Source organism: Olea europaea, chromosome 18, assembly GCF_002742605.1.
Source record: "Olea europaea var. sylvestris chromosome 18, O_europaea_v1, whole genome shotgun sequence".
NCBI lineage: Eukaryota > Viridiplantae > Streptophyta > Magnoliopsida > Lamiales > Oleaceae > Olea > Olea europaea.
The window spans coordinates 5559886-5574748 of record NC_036254.1 but is presented as its reverse complement, the minus strand read 5'-3'; the positions used below and the strand labels follow the sequence as shown (position 1 = coordinate 5574748).

The window sequence follows — 14863 nt, the reverse complement described above, 5'->3', positions numbered from 1 at the left end:
AATTTTTTTTTTTTTTTTTTTTTTTTTTTTTTTTTTTTTTTTTTTTTTTTTTTTTTTTTTTTTTTTTTTTTTTTTTTTTTTTTTTTTTTTTTTTTTTTTTTTTTTTTTTTACTACATTTTCAGAATAGTTGGCACCGTGGCGCACATATTTGGCGCTGCAATGCCAACTCTTTAAAAAAAAAAAAAAAAAAATTCAGTAACTTTGGCGCCATGGCGCCCAACCCTTTTTAAAACATACACACGATCCCTCAATCTTTTTATCTCCCTACCCCCAAACCCTTTTATTCTTTTCCTCTCTCAAGTCTCCCCCTCTTCCTCCCCACACTTGCACACACATAATTCTCTCATACTACCCCACCTTTACACACATTCACATCTATAACACCCAATATCTTAGAATTGAAAGGTTATTGACTAGTTCTTCAAAAAAAGTACGTTTTTTTAAAATGCAATTTTCCTTCCTTTTACTTAATTTGAACTTCTAATGGTAATCTTGGTTGGGGCTACATCAAACTATCATTTTTCTTTGTTGGATTGTGTTTTGGTAAAGATTATGTGGATTTTTGTTTTATCTTCGAAATTATTTTGTTGTACGCCTACAATTTGTTTGTTCTTCTGCCCCTTTGACATTCTTTGCTAATGTTGAAATCTATGTTAGAAGACTTTGTAATTTTCTATGGGCTTGAATTTTCCTAACTACTAATTTATCGTTTTGCCCACAAAATGTTTGATAAATTTTACCAAAGACTTCTTTTGCGCTATTCGTGGGATATTTTTGATGACTTGTTTATTCTAGCCGTCCACCACATGTTCGATATATTGTTTCATTAAAGATTTTTGTGTCTACTTGGGACATACGTCATTTACTAAGACAAATTCATTGAACTGGTAGCTATAAATGCAAGGTGTCTAACATAATGTTTCTTTTGAGTGACGTTGTATGTTTTTGTTGTGCTTGTGTGTTCGTTAATGATTATCTTTAGTTTTGTGTTTGCTCGAGGACAAGCAAAGAACTAAGTTTGAGGGTGTTTGATGAGTGTAATTCACTCATTAAACTAAAGCTTCTAAATCACGTTTTTTGATTTGTTCTTGGACACTTTTGAACGTTTTGATGTGTTTGTTCGTGTTGTTTTGCAGTTTGGACATTTCTCGAGAAAATACCACAATTGGGAGCCTGTGATGAGCAAAAATGATGATCATTGAAATGGAGCATGAATAAGCAAGTATTGAAAAAGATCGGAATAAAAATAGGCTTGAAAATTAAAGTGAAGTGTTGTAAGGCAGTGGCACTGGCGCCACGGCTCCAAAAATGGGCGCCATACAAAAGCAGTCAAGTTCCAGCAGTAGACCTGGCGCCATGGCACCCAACGAAGAGGAAGCAGAGCAGTACCACTGGTGCCAGACTTGGGCGCTGCGGCGCCGAATCCCGAAATGCATAAAACCCGAAATTTTAATTATTTCTCGGCCCGAAAATCATACCCTAACTATTGAGGAATCCTAGAAAATATAAATACCAAGATGAAGACCAAGAGAGGGGGATTAGACGGCTAATGAGGCAAGAGAAAAAGAAGTACCAATTGAGAGAAGATTGACCCGATTTTGGAGAAGAAATCAAGAAGAAAACTGAGAAATCAAGAGGCAAACTTGAGTTTTCCAGCAGCAAACTGAGTTTTCTCCTATCTTTCTTTTCTCCATGCACTCTAGTTTGTATTTCATTGCATTTTTCTTCTCCATCATGAACTAAACTTTTAAATCTAGGGTTTGATGTAACATATTTGATACATAATTTAATTTCTTTATAGTATTCCCGTTTATTTCTCCAGAATTGATTTGTATTGTTCTTGCGTAATGCTTTCAGTTGCCTGATCACCAATTGAATGAATTGATGCTCTAAATTTGACGCTCGAGAGAGGGAAATTTAGGCGTGATTTAAGAACAATATAACCTAGATTCATAGGTTTTGAGAGAAAGTGCGAATCTTTGAGGGTAAAACAAGAACCAAATGCTTGATAATCTTTATATATTTAATTCGGAATAGAGATATTGGGATTAAAATATAGAGATAGGTTCTATTTGACGCTCGAGAGAGGGAAATAGGATTAATTTAGGATTCTTGCCTATGAATTCGGGAAATAGTTGATAGAAATATTTATAAGGGTTGAGAATTATGTTGATAATATAGTGAAATCACTCCCTAGACATCATGTAATTTTGATCTAATCTTTAAAAATTGCCTCACGTTCCTTGCGTATTTAATTCATAACATTAGTTTGACATTCAAACATCAATTTAACATCTGATTGTCTAGATAAAGTAAACGCGGACATAATTATAGTACTCAGTAGAAGTCGAATATCAATCCCAGTGGGTTCGACACTTTTCAATTCTTTAATATACTACAAAACTTGACACTGTATGCTTGCGGTTAAACCACGTTGCATAAAATGCGTGGCACCCACCAGATTCACTTCAGAAATGACGGCTGCGAGATTCATTTCTGAGACATCTTGTGCCATGTAGTCAACCATATTTGCTTCTTTCCTCTTCTTCTTTGGCATTTCTGATAACACAACTTCCTCCCACATGTTCTGAGCTAACCCAGAACTTACTAGTATTGCTTACCGTATTTGGCAGTTCAATTCACTGTATATGGTAGCTTACCGTATATGCTAGGCGGCTCACCGTATTTGGCAGCTTACCGTATATATTGCCTACCGTATTTGCAGCAAGCTCACCGTATATGGCAACTCACTGTATTTGCAGGCAAAGCTCACCGTATTTGCATAAAATTTGTATAAAGTGTTTTTATTCATACACTAATTAAAATAACACAAATTCTTTTACTTACAAATAGAAATACCGTATATGTGAAATCTATTTTTCACACATATAACGAATTGAAGAAAAACAGTTTATTTTATTTATCTATTTCTAACATAAATTTAACAAACAATATATGAGTCAAGTATGTTGCAAATGTGTAAATTGTTAAATAAATAAATCTGTAAGAATAAAATGCAAACTAAATAAATAATAGATAAATTTTCAACCCGAGGCTTGTGTAAACATAGTTTCATTAAGACATTCGCCCCCTCATCGTAGTGCTAGAGGTTTAGTTCGAGCGCCTGTCTCCCAGGATACAACGGTAACTAGCAGAATCCGAGCACCGCGATTCTACTCCGGCGAACTGGGCGAGTGTTCGAACAGTATCACTTTACTGGAATGGACACAGGAGGAGACGGAACAAAAATAGAAAATAGAACTGTATCTGAGTTTAAACGGCTGGAAATTGAGTATAGACTGAATCTGACCATTAGTTTCTTTAATTAGACACTTAAAAGTCATTTGGAAAAATCACAAAACACGGACAATCTAAACTGGCCAGTTTTTGCTCCGTTCGGTCCGACATTCGTGTGCACAGGCCGCGCCCAAGTTCAAGGTCCGAAGGCTATTTCTGTCCGTGATTTGCACCTCCTGTGCGCGCACGTGGAGAAAACCTCTATGCTACACATGATCACACCATTTCAATGCATAGTCATATATAAAGTGGTTTTGGTTTCCATGTTTTTCCTATGTGGGACAAAATTATCTATAGTTTTCCCATCAGCATAGATCATTTCCAATGGTCCACTTTAAACTCCAATTTCTCATTCACCCGAGTTTCATTTTTGGCAAATAAATACATGACTTCGATGTTCTCGAGGGAAGAACACATATCAACTTTAATATTCCAAATTGGACCAACGGATCCCACCAAAAATTGTGCCAAAAGTGAGCCGCTCACTCATTTTTTCCAACACTTTGTAATCACATAACCTTCTAAAGGTCACTTTTTTCACAAAATCTATTTTAAAAAATCTACATCAAATATGTCCTTAATTTGTAGTGGTTTACTGTGTACTCTGTCTTACCTATGATTAACTGAACACTAGATTTGTTAATTTTCTAAGAAAATAGAAGTATTTGAGGTAAGTATAACTTAACCACTTACCTTTTAAAGATTACTCTGTATTTACTCTGAACGATAAAATAAAGCTATAGTGGGAATTTATGAGTAAAACCATAATATGCAAATACGGGAAGAAAGAAACTAATAATTACCACTTTAATTGCAATGAGATCTATTAATAATTATTGATATTTAAAGCATTTAAGGATAAAACCCATAAAAGTATTTCATGGTGCCATTGATGGTGCATTCAAAGCATAAATATCCACTTAAACTTGTCTTCAAATTATATTTATATTTTCTGATTTATTTAAAAAAATAAAATGCCAGTAAATTTAAATTCAAATTAAGTTCAAGGGTTCAATAATCTTAAAAAGAAAAAAATTTAAATCAAATTCCTTTAAATTGTTATTACATTATAGTTTGATTTTATTGAATATGATCATGTACCGATCCTGAAATTATATTTATATTTATAATTTGTTGAATATCATGATATAGAAGAAGAAATTCAATCGTACAATTAGAAATAATTAGCTTAACAAGCAATAATTCTCCATGAATTAATACAACAAGTCTTCAAATACAAAGGTTTACTTGAAGAAATTTACAAAGGTTAATATGCAATCACTAAACTTTATAAAGTTCATTTAAAAGTTTAGAGACTTGATTTTTAACTGAGTTTGGGTATTATTTAATTAGCATATCGACTGTTTTGGACATTTCAAAGCACCAGCAGATTTTGTTAAGGACCTGACAGTTGTTGCATCTGCTACTTGAAATACTTGATCAGATGAATATTTTGGCTTAACTGCAATTCCACCATAACCAGATTGGCTAAAAGAGGCTCCATTCTCAAATACATCTTCAACAGATTGGAAATTCCAAGACATCCCCAGATTTCCTTTCCTCCATGTGATCTGTTTATTAAAATATAATTAGTGGCTACTTAATCAAGAAATTATTAGAGTTACTAACGAAGGAGCATGCTTGAAATAAGAGTGAGCCCGATAGACATGAACGGGGTGGATTCCTGGGTTTCATTCTGGGTGATCTATGATGGATTATATTTATGCAATTAGCTATAACTTTTGGATAACGTGGTGATAATATTTCTACTTAAAATATATATTCGATTTTAATTGTGGGTTTACTTATTTTGTCTAATGTTGACTACTAAAAGCTAGCAAACATCTTTTATTATCCTACACAAAAAAATAAAAATGAAAATAAAAGAATCCTATTTATCTAGTTAGTTTTGTGAGTCTTGGTTTGGGCTCCAAAGATATTCCAATGTAGCAATTAATATTGTGTAAAACTTGGGTGTACTTGACTATTTATCATTTATTTGTGTGAGCATGTGATTATAAAACTTTTTCACGTGAAGGATAAATTTATATAGTTTTTCTCCGATTTAGAATTTTTCAGGCAAATCTCGAGTATGATTCATATTCTTATTTTTATTTCTCTTTTATTTTTAATGAAAATGAGGATGCTCGAGTGAGGGTTATATTCCGAACAATTACCTCTTTCTTCTCTCCTTTTGGTGCAATAAAGAGATTTGCTTGGCTCTTTATGCTAGGGTTCATGCTTCCTCCAATTGCATACAATCCCCATCCTTGGTACAGATTGTTAACAACATGTGCATAGCCAAATCGAACTCTGCGAAAAAACCCACAAAAAAGATTAACACTCATGATTTATTGATTAGCAATTAATTTTATATATATTAGAGAACTCTAAATATTATAAACATTCTTTTCAATAAAGACGATGTTTTAAGATGGAACATAATTCTTAATGGAACGTACCTCGGCATTCTTTGATGGCAATTCGGACCAAAATGGTTGAATGCAACAGTGACCTTCATATCTTTGTCCCTCAAGTAACCATCATCGTGTCCTAAGAGCATAACCTTGTTTTGGTTCCTAAACCAATTGTTTGATATTGTAATGCCTGTGGAACCCCTTGTGACGTCAATTAGGCCATCCTGGCAGTCATACAGTGTGTTGTGGTCTATCCATATCTTTGATGAGGTTACCATTCTGATTGCATCGCCATCAACCGGGCTGAGCTCCAAGATTTCCCGATTAGGCCCCATCACCTGCCCTGGACCCTGCGCTTTGCAGTCGTGGATTCGGAGGCCGTGGATGATCACATTGGTAACCTGTCATGTTTTCCTTGAAATTTGTCATAAAATTGTATTTTCTTGAGGGATTTCAGAGATTTAGAGTGTTACAAAATGTGCATTACTTGTGAAAAGAAAAGGTAGACGAAATTGAACAACATTAAAGAAAGGTGCAAGTGACTAAACTTGTTCATGGGTTTATTATTCAAAGATGCTGAGAACATTAAACATCAATGAAAGGGTCGTGTTTGTTAGCTTGTTCTAGATAAAATTGAATAATGTTAACGACAAGAGACGATAATTTTATTTATTTATTTATTTTTGTTTACTTATGCATACCAAACATGTCATAATTACTTAACAAGGATGTTTTGCATAATAAATCATTGGAAGGAAAAAAAATAAAACAACGTTACCCTTCGAAGAAGTAGGCAAGCACCACTTGCAATGTGAACGTTAACACCTCTTCCATCAATGGTAGTGAAGCTGCTAACAAGAAGGGGTTTCCCAAGTTTAATCTTCATGTCCCTTTGGAATGTGATCCAAACCTTCCCCTTAATGCTAGTCATGGCATATCTCAGGGTTCCGGGTTTCGGGTCCAATGGGTCGTCACTAGGATCCGTGACTTTGTACTTCGTCACTCCTTGGCCTATGTTTTCAATCATTTTTCCAGCATACCCAACTGAGCACGTCGCTAGTTGATGCCTGTGGTTCCGCCAATTGGGATTGGCTCTCCAACATTTGTCGATCACGTTCATGTTTTCAATTGATCTTCGAGCTATGACAAGACTTGGATTATTTAGGATGGCAACCAAAATAGCTGAAAAAAGGCACCATGTTGTACTTTTTATCATGCCTCTCAAAGCCATATTTTATTGGCAAAAGAAATTTTATATTTATGGAAAAAATAACTACGGACAGGAAAAGAGTGCTCGAATTCTCTACAATGACACAAACTTTTGATTCTCGATTGTATAACACGAGAAATTGGAAATGGAGAATTAGAGAGAGATGAAATGTTTGCATGGGTATTAGGACAATTTGGTGTTGGAAGGGGTTTATACATGTAAAAGTGAACTAAAGTTTGTTAGAATGGTTTTTTTATTTGTGGTATGTACGTAGTTGTGAGGTTTTACAATTGTGAGGTATAGCTTCAATTATGGAACAAGAAGTAATTTCTACGTGAAAGCGTGTTTTTTAGATTTTTTTTTTTTTAACCGATTTTGTTAGTTTTGACCTCACTATAGTTGTTAGCATCGAGTTGAGGAATCTAGTAATGAGAAAATATATATCGACCCTATTTGAGCATATTGTAGGTTGAGATCGTAATTGTCCAAACAACTTCAAATTTTTAAATGATTTTGCCCTAAACGATTTCACACCTTCCTTTAGTGCCCGCAAACCCCTTCTTATGTCCATTTATTTAGAGTAGGCCAAAAAATATATTATTTCCAACATGGATGTCGATGGTAAAAGGATTTTTGGAGGATGTTTAGCAAAGTTTATATTATAATTTAAGGTCGTCAACATATTTTTTTATTCATACATTTTTTAAGACCCATAATTTAGTACACACTTAGTCTCAACACAATATGTAGGACCACAACTTATAAGCAATCAAAAGTTGCAATCCATTAACAAGGAAATAAACTTCCGTATCATTTTTATAGGGGGGAAAATGATGCTAAGGTCGCCCAATCTTTGACCAATGTAACACATGGATCACCAACCTTCAAAGTGTGGCATTTAAATACTCAATATTTTAATTTGACAGTGCTTGAGTCCTCAATGAACAATTTTACCTGTCTTTAATTAACAGTCTAATATTTTTATATAAAAACACGATCCTGCAATTAACCCTAAACAAATAAAACTTTAAGAATAATGCTAGATGTACATTCCTTGTTAACATTAATGATGACATCCCTTTTATGCGGTTGAAATCTAGCCAGTGATGAGTTGATGGAATGTGTTTAAAATTAAAGGCAACGATTGCTGCCACCTCGTTGAATGTCAAAGAAAATGTACATATAGCATTCTTGAAAAATTAAATAAGTAACAAAAATGTACTGAGGGAGAAAGTAGAGTTGGTTTTTAAAGAAGTTAATTCTAATTAGGGGTATAAAGTTGTAGAATAAATTTTTAAATGGGCCAATTACGATATGTAATTAGCCTAACTAATAGGCCCAATGGTGACATTGATCTCATTACGAGACATTGATAATGTAAGATAAATCTCTCCCGACAGTGATGCAATATTGCAATTAATTAGGACATTTTTAATTATTTCAATGTGCGTTATATTTTATTTCCAAATTTTTTAAGCCGTTCAAAAAATGTACTTTTAATTGTTGGAATACTACATATAAAAAAATGTAATACATAATAAAAAATTACACTTTCATCTATCGAATATTGCTTTCTTTTATTTTTAAAGCCCCACAAAACATCAACAGAAAGCTAAGAAATTTATAGCAACCTTTAGCTAACCAATAATCACAAAGCAAATATGAAACAATTAATCTTGTTGGACAGGGTCATTGACACCCTGTTGATAGGGTTTTGAATTACAGCAGGCAGTTTTTGGAGGAAAAAGGCAATAACAATCATTTTTTCCTTGCTTTTCTATCTTTTTTTTCATTGCCACATAAGTCGGGATTTAGCTTGTAATTTGAACCTGTCCGTGTAGTGGTCAATGCATAAAGTTCCACACAAAGATCAAGAAACCAAATCATGCATAATATTGAATTTTACTTGTAGGCTTGTAGCATGGGACTTAAAGTAAAAAAAAAAAAAAAAAAGTACTTACGTAGATTTTGATTAAGAAAAAGAAAAGGAATGATAAGTTTCGATAACAAAATTAGGTGTAATTGGAATATTTTAATTAAACATAGTAATGTTCTCTTTCAAGCATATATAGCAAACTAGAAATTCCAACTTGCTTTGACTCGACAGATGCCACATTTAATATCCAATGCTAAAGTCAAAAATATAAATTTCAGTCGGCAAATAAGTGGGATTGCAAAGAAGTCAAATTAAAATATGATACCTACGTTTGTGCTACGGAGCCAATCTCTTTCAAGTAAATTAGACTTTGTTATCTGCAGTTGACAAAAAGAAATTTATAACATATTATTCTCACCAATGTCATACAAATCATGCCTAGAATTGACCATCCAACTCTTTAGTTCAAACGAAGTTTCATAACTATATTTCATATTTACTAATACTAAAATAAGCAGTTGACAAAACTTGTAAATGTATTTTCTTCAACTTTATACAATCATATTAGTTTAATATGCTAACGTACTCTTAACGTCTTCTCTATAATTTGTAATTATCTCATGTATAGGAATCTCCTACCTACGATGACACTAGAGAAGGGTGACACCCTACGGAGATTAAAAATCTAGATTTTCTGCTCATGGGTTGAGGTCGAAATATTTTGCCATTCCTACACCCACCAAATTTTCTTTCTTTTTACCTTTCTATTTTTATTATTTTTTATTTTTTTATTTTTTTGTGGGTGGCACGTGGTTCATTGAATAATAAAATGTGAAATGGGTAGGGCACATCCATTGGCACATAATGGGTGCGGACCTTATTGGACCACACAGGAGAAAGAAATGTCAATTCACAGATCAACAAGTCGCCCAGGCTAGGAATTTAATTAACGAGGCTTAGATAAAATTATACTGCAAAAAAGACCTCACTTTTTGAAAAGGGGTCCTGTATTTAACTATACATTTTTTTTTCTTTCTAAAATTAAAATGATGTCTCTTCAATTTTCTTCCTCGTGTCATTTTCTTCATCACCTCTTACACATCTCCATCTAACTTAACTAGTCTAGGCATGTAGTAGCACGATGCTTGTATTTTTCTTCCACAATTTCATATTCATGATTTATGCTGTTCTCATATTGCTAGCCGCTATCTCTAAGAGGTGGAAAAGCCTATTTATGTGGGTATGGATGGCAGATAGACATATATTCTTTAGTATTAACAAGACTCCTTACAAGAAATATATTTTTCAGTATTGTTCGATCAGAATCCTTTGTTGACTTTGCTCCATTGGTTTCGAATTTGAATGCAACAAATAACAATGTGGCTCAAGAACTGAAGTGCATTTGAATGAGGGAAAAATACTTTGTCTTAATTTTGCATTATTACTTTTAAAATTATGATGAGAAAATATATCTTTTTTATGCCATCTAATGGACATTTTTTTGAGATTTGCTAATTAATCGAAGGTTGATTATAATAATACCTTGAGAATTCTTCATGAACAAAAGTGCCATAATGAGCTCAGATTAAAATCCTGTTTGAGCTCCATTTTTTTGGTGTAGACGGCATTTTGGAATAGTAGATTAATAAAGAATGCATGATTAAAAAATTTACATGTAATATTATTTGATTGAAAAATATGTAGTTGAAAAAAAGAGAAAGAAAATTATATTTTGAAAATAATGGGGATCAAACAAGAACTAAGACTTGAAGTATAATTAAAACATGGTGCAATTAGTAAAAAATATGATGTAAATATAATCGTCCAAAACAAGATCTTTCAACTAGGTTTTTGTCTTACAATTCTTAAATATCCTTTTTAAGTTTTATCTTTTAGCCCGTACCTCTTTCCTACTCAATATTGTTCCTCAACTAGGTGAATAGTTGAAGATTAAATTTAAATAAACATGCTATACTTCTAATAATTAAAAAAATCCAAAATGGTCGAACATAACGTAATTGTAAATAAAAGATGAAAGCATTAAGTTCAAGTTTCACAACCACCTATGCATAAAAACGTCACACTTTCGATGGTATATAAATTTAGTCTCAAGATTAACTTGTTGAAAATTATATTTCCATAAATGAATATATTTCCTTTCTGACAACTTAAGTTTTTAAGGGAATTGGTCAAATAAAAAAGTCGACTTTCAATACAAATCTCTAGTCAAATATGTTGAGTTGATTTCATGTGTGATAATTAAAGCTCAAATTAAGCCTCGTTAGGTCCCATTTCTCAAATTCGTTTTTTCTCAAAATCATTTTTAATTACACATTTCATAAAACTCATAACTTTTATCAACTTTTTAACCATACACTTCAACAATTTTTATGAAAGTATATTAAAAATCTGATTTTTATCTAAAACAAGTACCTGCACATTATGGTCCATAATGTACGCATGGAAATTCATGATTGGAGGGTTAAAAAAAAAAAATTTAATTTTCAACTCTCCAATGATGTTACGTCACTTGTACATTAGAAACATCATAATGTACTTGTAGCATAATATTTATTTCTATAACCCATTTAATCATTGAAATTAAATAATATTACATAATCGATAACATATGAGGCCAACCACATTGAGTCGATCATTTATTGACCATTAGTCCACGTTAAGGTTTAACCTCTACTACGTCGTATATAGCATCAATCGAGCTAACAGAGTTATCAATTATTTAACACTGTTTAACTTCTCGGAAAAACGCTTTAATGACCAATTTAAAACTTTGCTTGAACTTCAGTGAGCATTGGTGAAATTAACTCATTTCGAACAACTAATTTACCAATTGGACACCAAATTGCCACCAGCTAGCCTAATGTCTCTTCTTGTGCATAGGAAGAAGATTGTATCTTTTTATTCCTATTGTTGAATTGCAAAAACAATTGAAGTCTCTATTAAGCCCTCGTTTGGTTCTGATTTTTCAAGTTAACAAATCAATTTTTTGATCGTTACTTAACATAATCAGCCGTCAATTACTTCACTCATAGGTGAGATCAATTTTATCTCAAACGGTCAAAAAATTAACTTTCATAATCACTATCAAACATGCCCTAAAATTAGAAAATAACAAATATGAGAGAGAGATTTCTTTTTCCCTTATAACTCGTACAAAGTATTAAGAACACACAAACCATCAAACTAAAAAAAACATAAAACCTATGAAAAATGCTGAAGAGTACCACAACCAATACTTTAATAATCACATATAGACTTCCAGGCAGTTAAAAAGGTAATCTACCGAATTTCATTAACTAGAAAATATAAATACCTCTCACTTTAGTCACTCTCAATGAACATTTTTATTAATTTTTTAGTACTTTTTATTACTGAAAAGTTGAACCTGATTGTAAATAGCTAGATCAGGATCAGGCCAGCCTTCGCCACCATTCCAACAGCTAGAATCGCCGGCGCTGCCGCCACACTGAATATTTAGGTACCCATCTGCATTATTGTCATTCCCACCCTCCAACACCAATTGGAGGTCCATATTATGATCCGAACACGGATCTTGATCACCAACCAATTCTATTGACTGCACTTTTGAACAATTTGGGGTCAGACCATTGAGCAAATCAGTGAATTGCCCTCCACTTGACCCCAGAATTGAGCTGAAGTCTGTTAAATTCTCGAACTGACCACCATAATTTTCTGCCTTCAGCGGCAACGATTCAGTGATAACAGCGGCAGTAGACCTGGACGCTGATGGCGCTGACACGGCGGCCGTGGAGGCGGTGGAGGATGGCCATGCGCGTTTGAGGTGGTTGTTTCGGGAAGAAGCGGCTGAGGAAGAGGTGCGCTTAGTGTTCTTCCTAGAGCCACCGCCGACGGGGATGTTTCTAAGAGCGCCGCCTTTAGTCCAGTACCTCCGGCAATTCTTGCAGAAGTGGCGCGGCTGAGTGAGGTTGTAGTTGTTATAATAACAGAATTTTGTGTTTGTGGATTCACACCTTGGGCACTTCAATTGTTCTTGTTCTGTGAATTGTGGCTGTGGATTTGGCTGTGTTGCTTGTGCTTTGATCTGTGAATATATTGATGGGTATTGCATTTTATCAAAAAAAAAAAACTCAAAATTTGATTTAAACAATCGAATTTGGGGATTGAAGAAATGGGATTTTGTGTGAAGTGGCGAAAAGGGAAGAATTACAAATTACGAAATGCCAAACGAAGACAAAATATACTAATTTCAAACCCAAAATTGCAAAATTTCAGAGCAGCATTCAAACACAGATTCAAAGAACCCCTAAAGTCAAAACTAAAACCAGAAAACCTCAGAATTTAGAACTGGTCGAATTCATCAAAAGAAGAGATTCAGAGAGAAAATTATGAGGTCTAAATCCGCGTGAGAGAGACGGCGAAAGAACAAAATATATATACACATAAATATTGAGAGAGAAACTCACTTCGCTTCAGTCTTTTTTCAAGTTGAAATTTTGGCTTTAGCTAAGCCAGAGTGTAGAAAGTGCCATTTAACCATTTTTTAATTAATAAAAAAAGTAATTTTTTATTATTGATAACTTAACAAATCAACAATGATTAATTTAATCAAACAAAGGGGATTGAGGAATGATTTCTGATTATTTAAAAATAAAAAAATTGACCAATGTCAAACTTTTGTCTTAATGTTTTCTTTCCTTGAACTTAGATTGTGATGATTTGTCTCTCTAATAACAAAGAAAAAAAGTAACATTCTTTCATTTATCGCGTTACTTACACGCATATGAATCATATATTAAATTAATAGTATAACATTAAAAAAATATACATTAGTAGTTCAATAAAGAAGATTCTATCAATACCATCTCATCTCGAGCGCATAGACACTGTCAATACACTGACGTTTTAAATGTTATAAGAATAAAAAGTTGGATCAGTTAATCCAATTGAAATAATTGAAACCAAATTTCAATCAGTTTGTTGGATCAGTTAATCCAATTGAAATAATTGAAACCAAATTTCAATCAGTTTTCTATTCCAAGACCTTGTTTGATGGGGGATTAAAATTAAATTTTTCGTAAATTTTAATAGAAATTGATTCAACGTGTGATTTAAAAGTTACAAGTTCTATTAAATATATTATTAAAATTCATTGTTGATTTTAACTTAAATCACCTATCGTTTAAATCTTTTTGGATCAAATAATCGCATTGATTTATAAACCACAATATTTTCTAACAATAAATAGTATTAGATTATATATATCTTGCTTGGCTTGAAGTGTGAATTTAAGCCGAGGGAGGAGACCAGTGCCTAATACTATCTCTAATCACGTAACTAAAAACAAGTCAAGTACCGCGAGCCGGCTGCAAGCCATTGGATGCTGCAGCGAAGCCAGCAATGGAGCATGCGTGCAAACGAAGCCATGTGAAACTGAAGGGTATCATAAGCAGGATCACTACCGTCAACTTCACAGTATGGGGATTTGACAGCCGTCCAAATGGCAGTACCGAGGGGTATCGTAAATGGAGGTGGAGTTGAGTAGCCGTCATCGAAATAGATGGCGCATTGTAAATGGATGAGATGTGACCCATGGTATTATGGAGAAGTAGATGCTACCAAACAAGAAATTGAAATTATTTCGATTTACTCGAAGCTCAAATTCTATTCCTTCGTTCGAAAAGTCTCTCATATCCCCACTCTTTCTCGTCTATCTATCAATAAAAAATAAACAAATATAATATTTTTTAGATTAAAAATTAAATCAATCAAACACATTTAATTGACAATTTTCATATAATTGCTTAAAATTTATTTTCTTGACGTACAAATTCCATACCCACAATCAAACGTACCCTTAGTGAAACTCACCCGATATCCATGACAAAGAATATTATGAAAAATATGTAATATCTATTAAAATTAACTCTTCAGTTAAAGTTATTTGTTCATTCAATCGATTATACATTTTCAACAAATTGTCTCGATATGACTTATGAGCGTACACACATTTCTTCTTCTGCATCTTCATACATGCACCAATATACAGATCATAACTTTTC

General features: G+C 33.2%; 2 protein-coding genes across 2 annotated transcripts; both read right to left on the bottom strand.

Moving 5' to 3' along the window:
• Positions 1-4647: 4647 nt before the first annotated feature.
• On the bottom strand, positions 4648-6835 carry LOC111366450 (probable pectate lyase 9). Its single transcript, XM_022987206.1, has 4 exons — positions 6494-6835; positions 5761-6116; positions 5476-5611; positions 4648-4869 (listed from the first exon to the last, which is right to left on the bottom strand). The coding sequence occupies exons 1-4, from the start codon at positions 6833-6835 to the stop codon at positions 4648-4650; spliced, it is 1056 nt and encodes a 351-aa protein (XP_022842974.1).
• Positions 6836-11938: 5103 nt separating this feature from the next.
• LOC111367277 (dof zinc finger protein DOF3.1-like) lies at positions 11939-13299 on the bottom strand. Its single transcript, XM_022988058.1, has one exon. It carries the CDS (start codon positions 12910-12912, stop codon positions 12178-12180), a length of 735 nt encoding a protein of 244 aa, XP_022843826.1. The 5' UTR covers positions 12913-13299; the 3' UTR covers positions 11939-12177.
• Positions 13300-14863: the final 1564 nt, after the last annotated feature.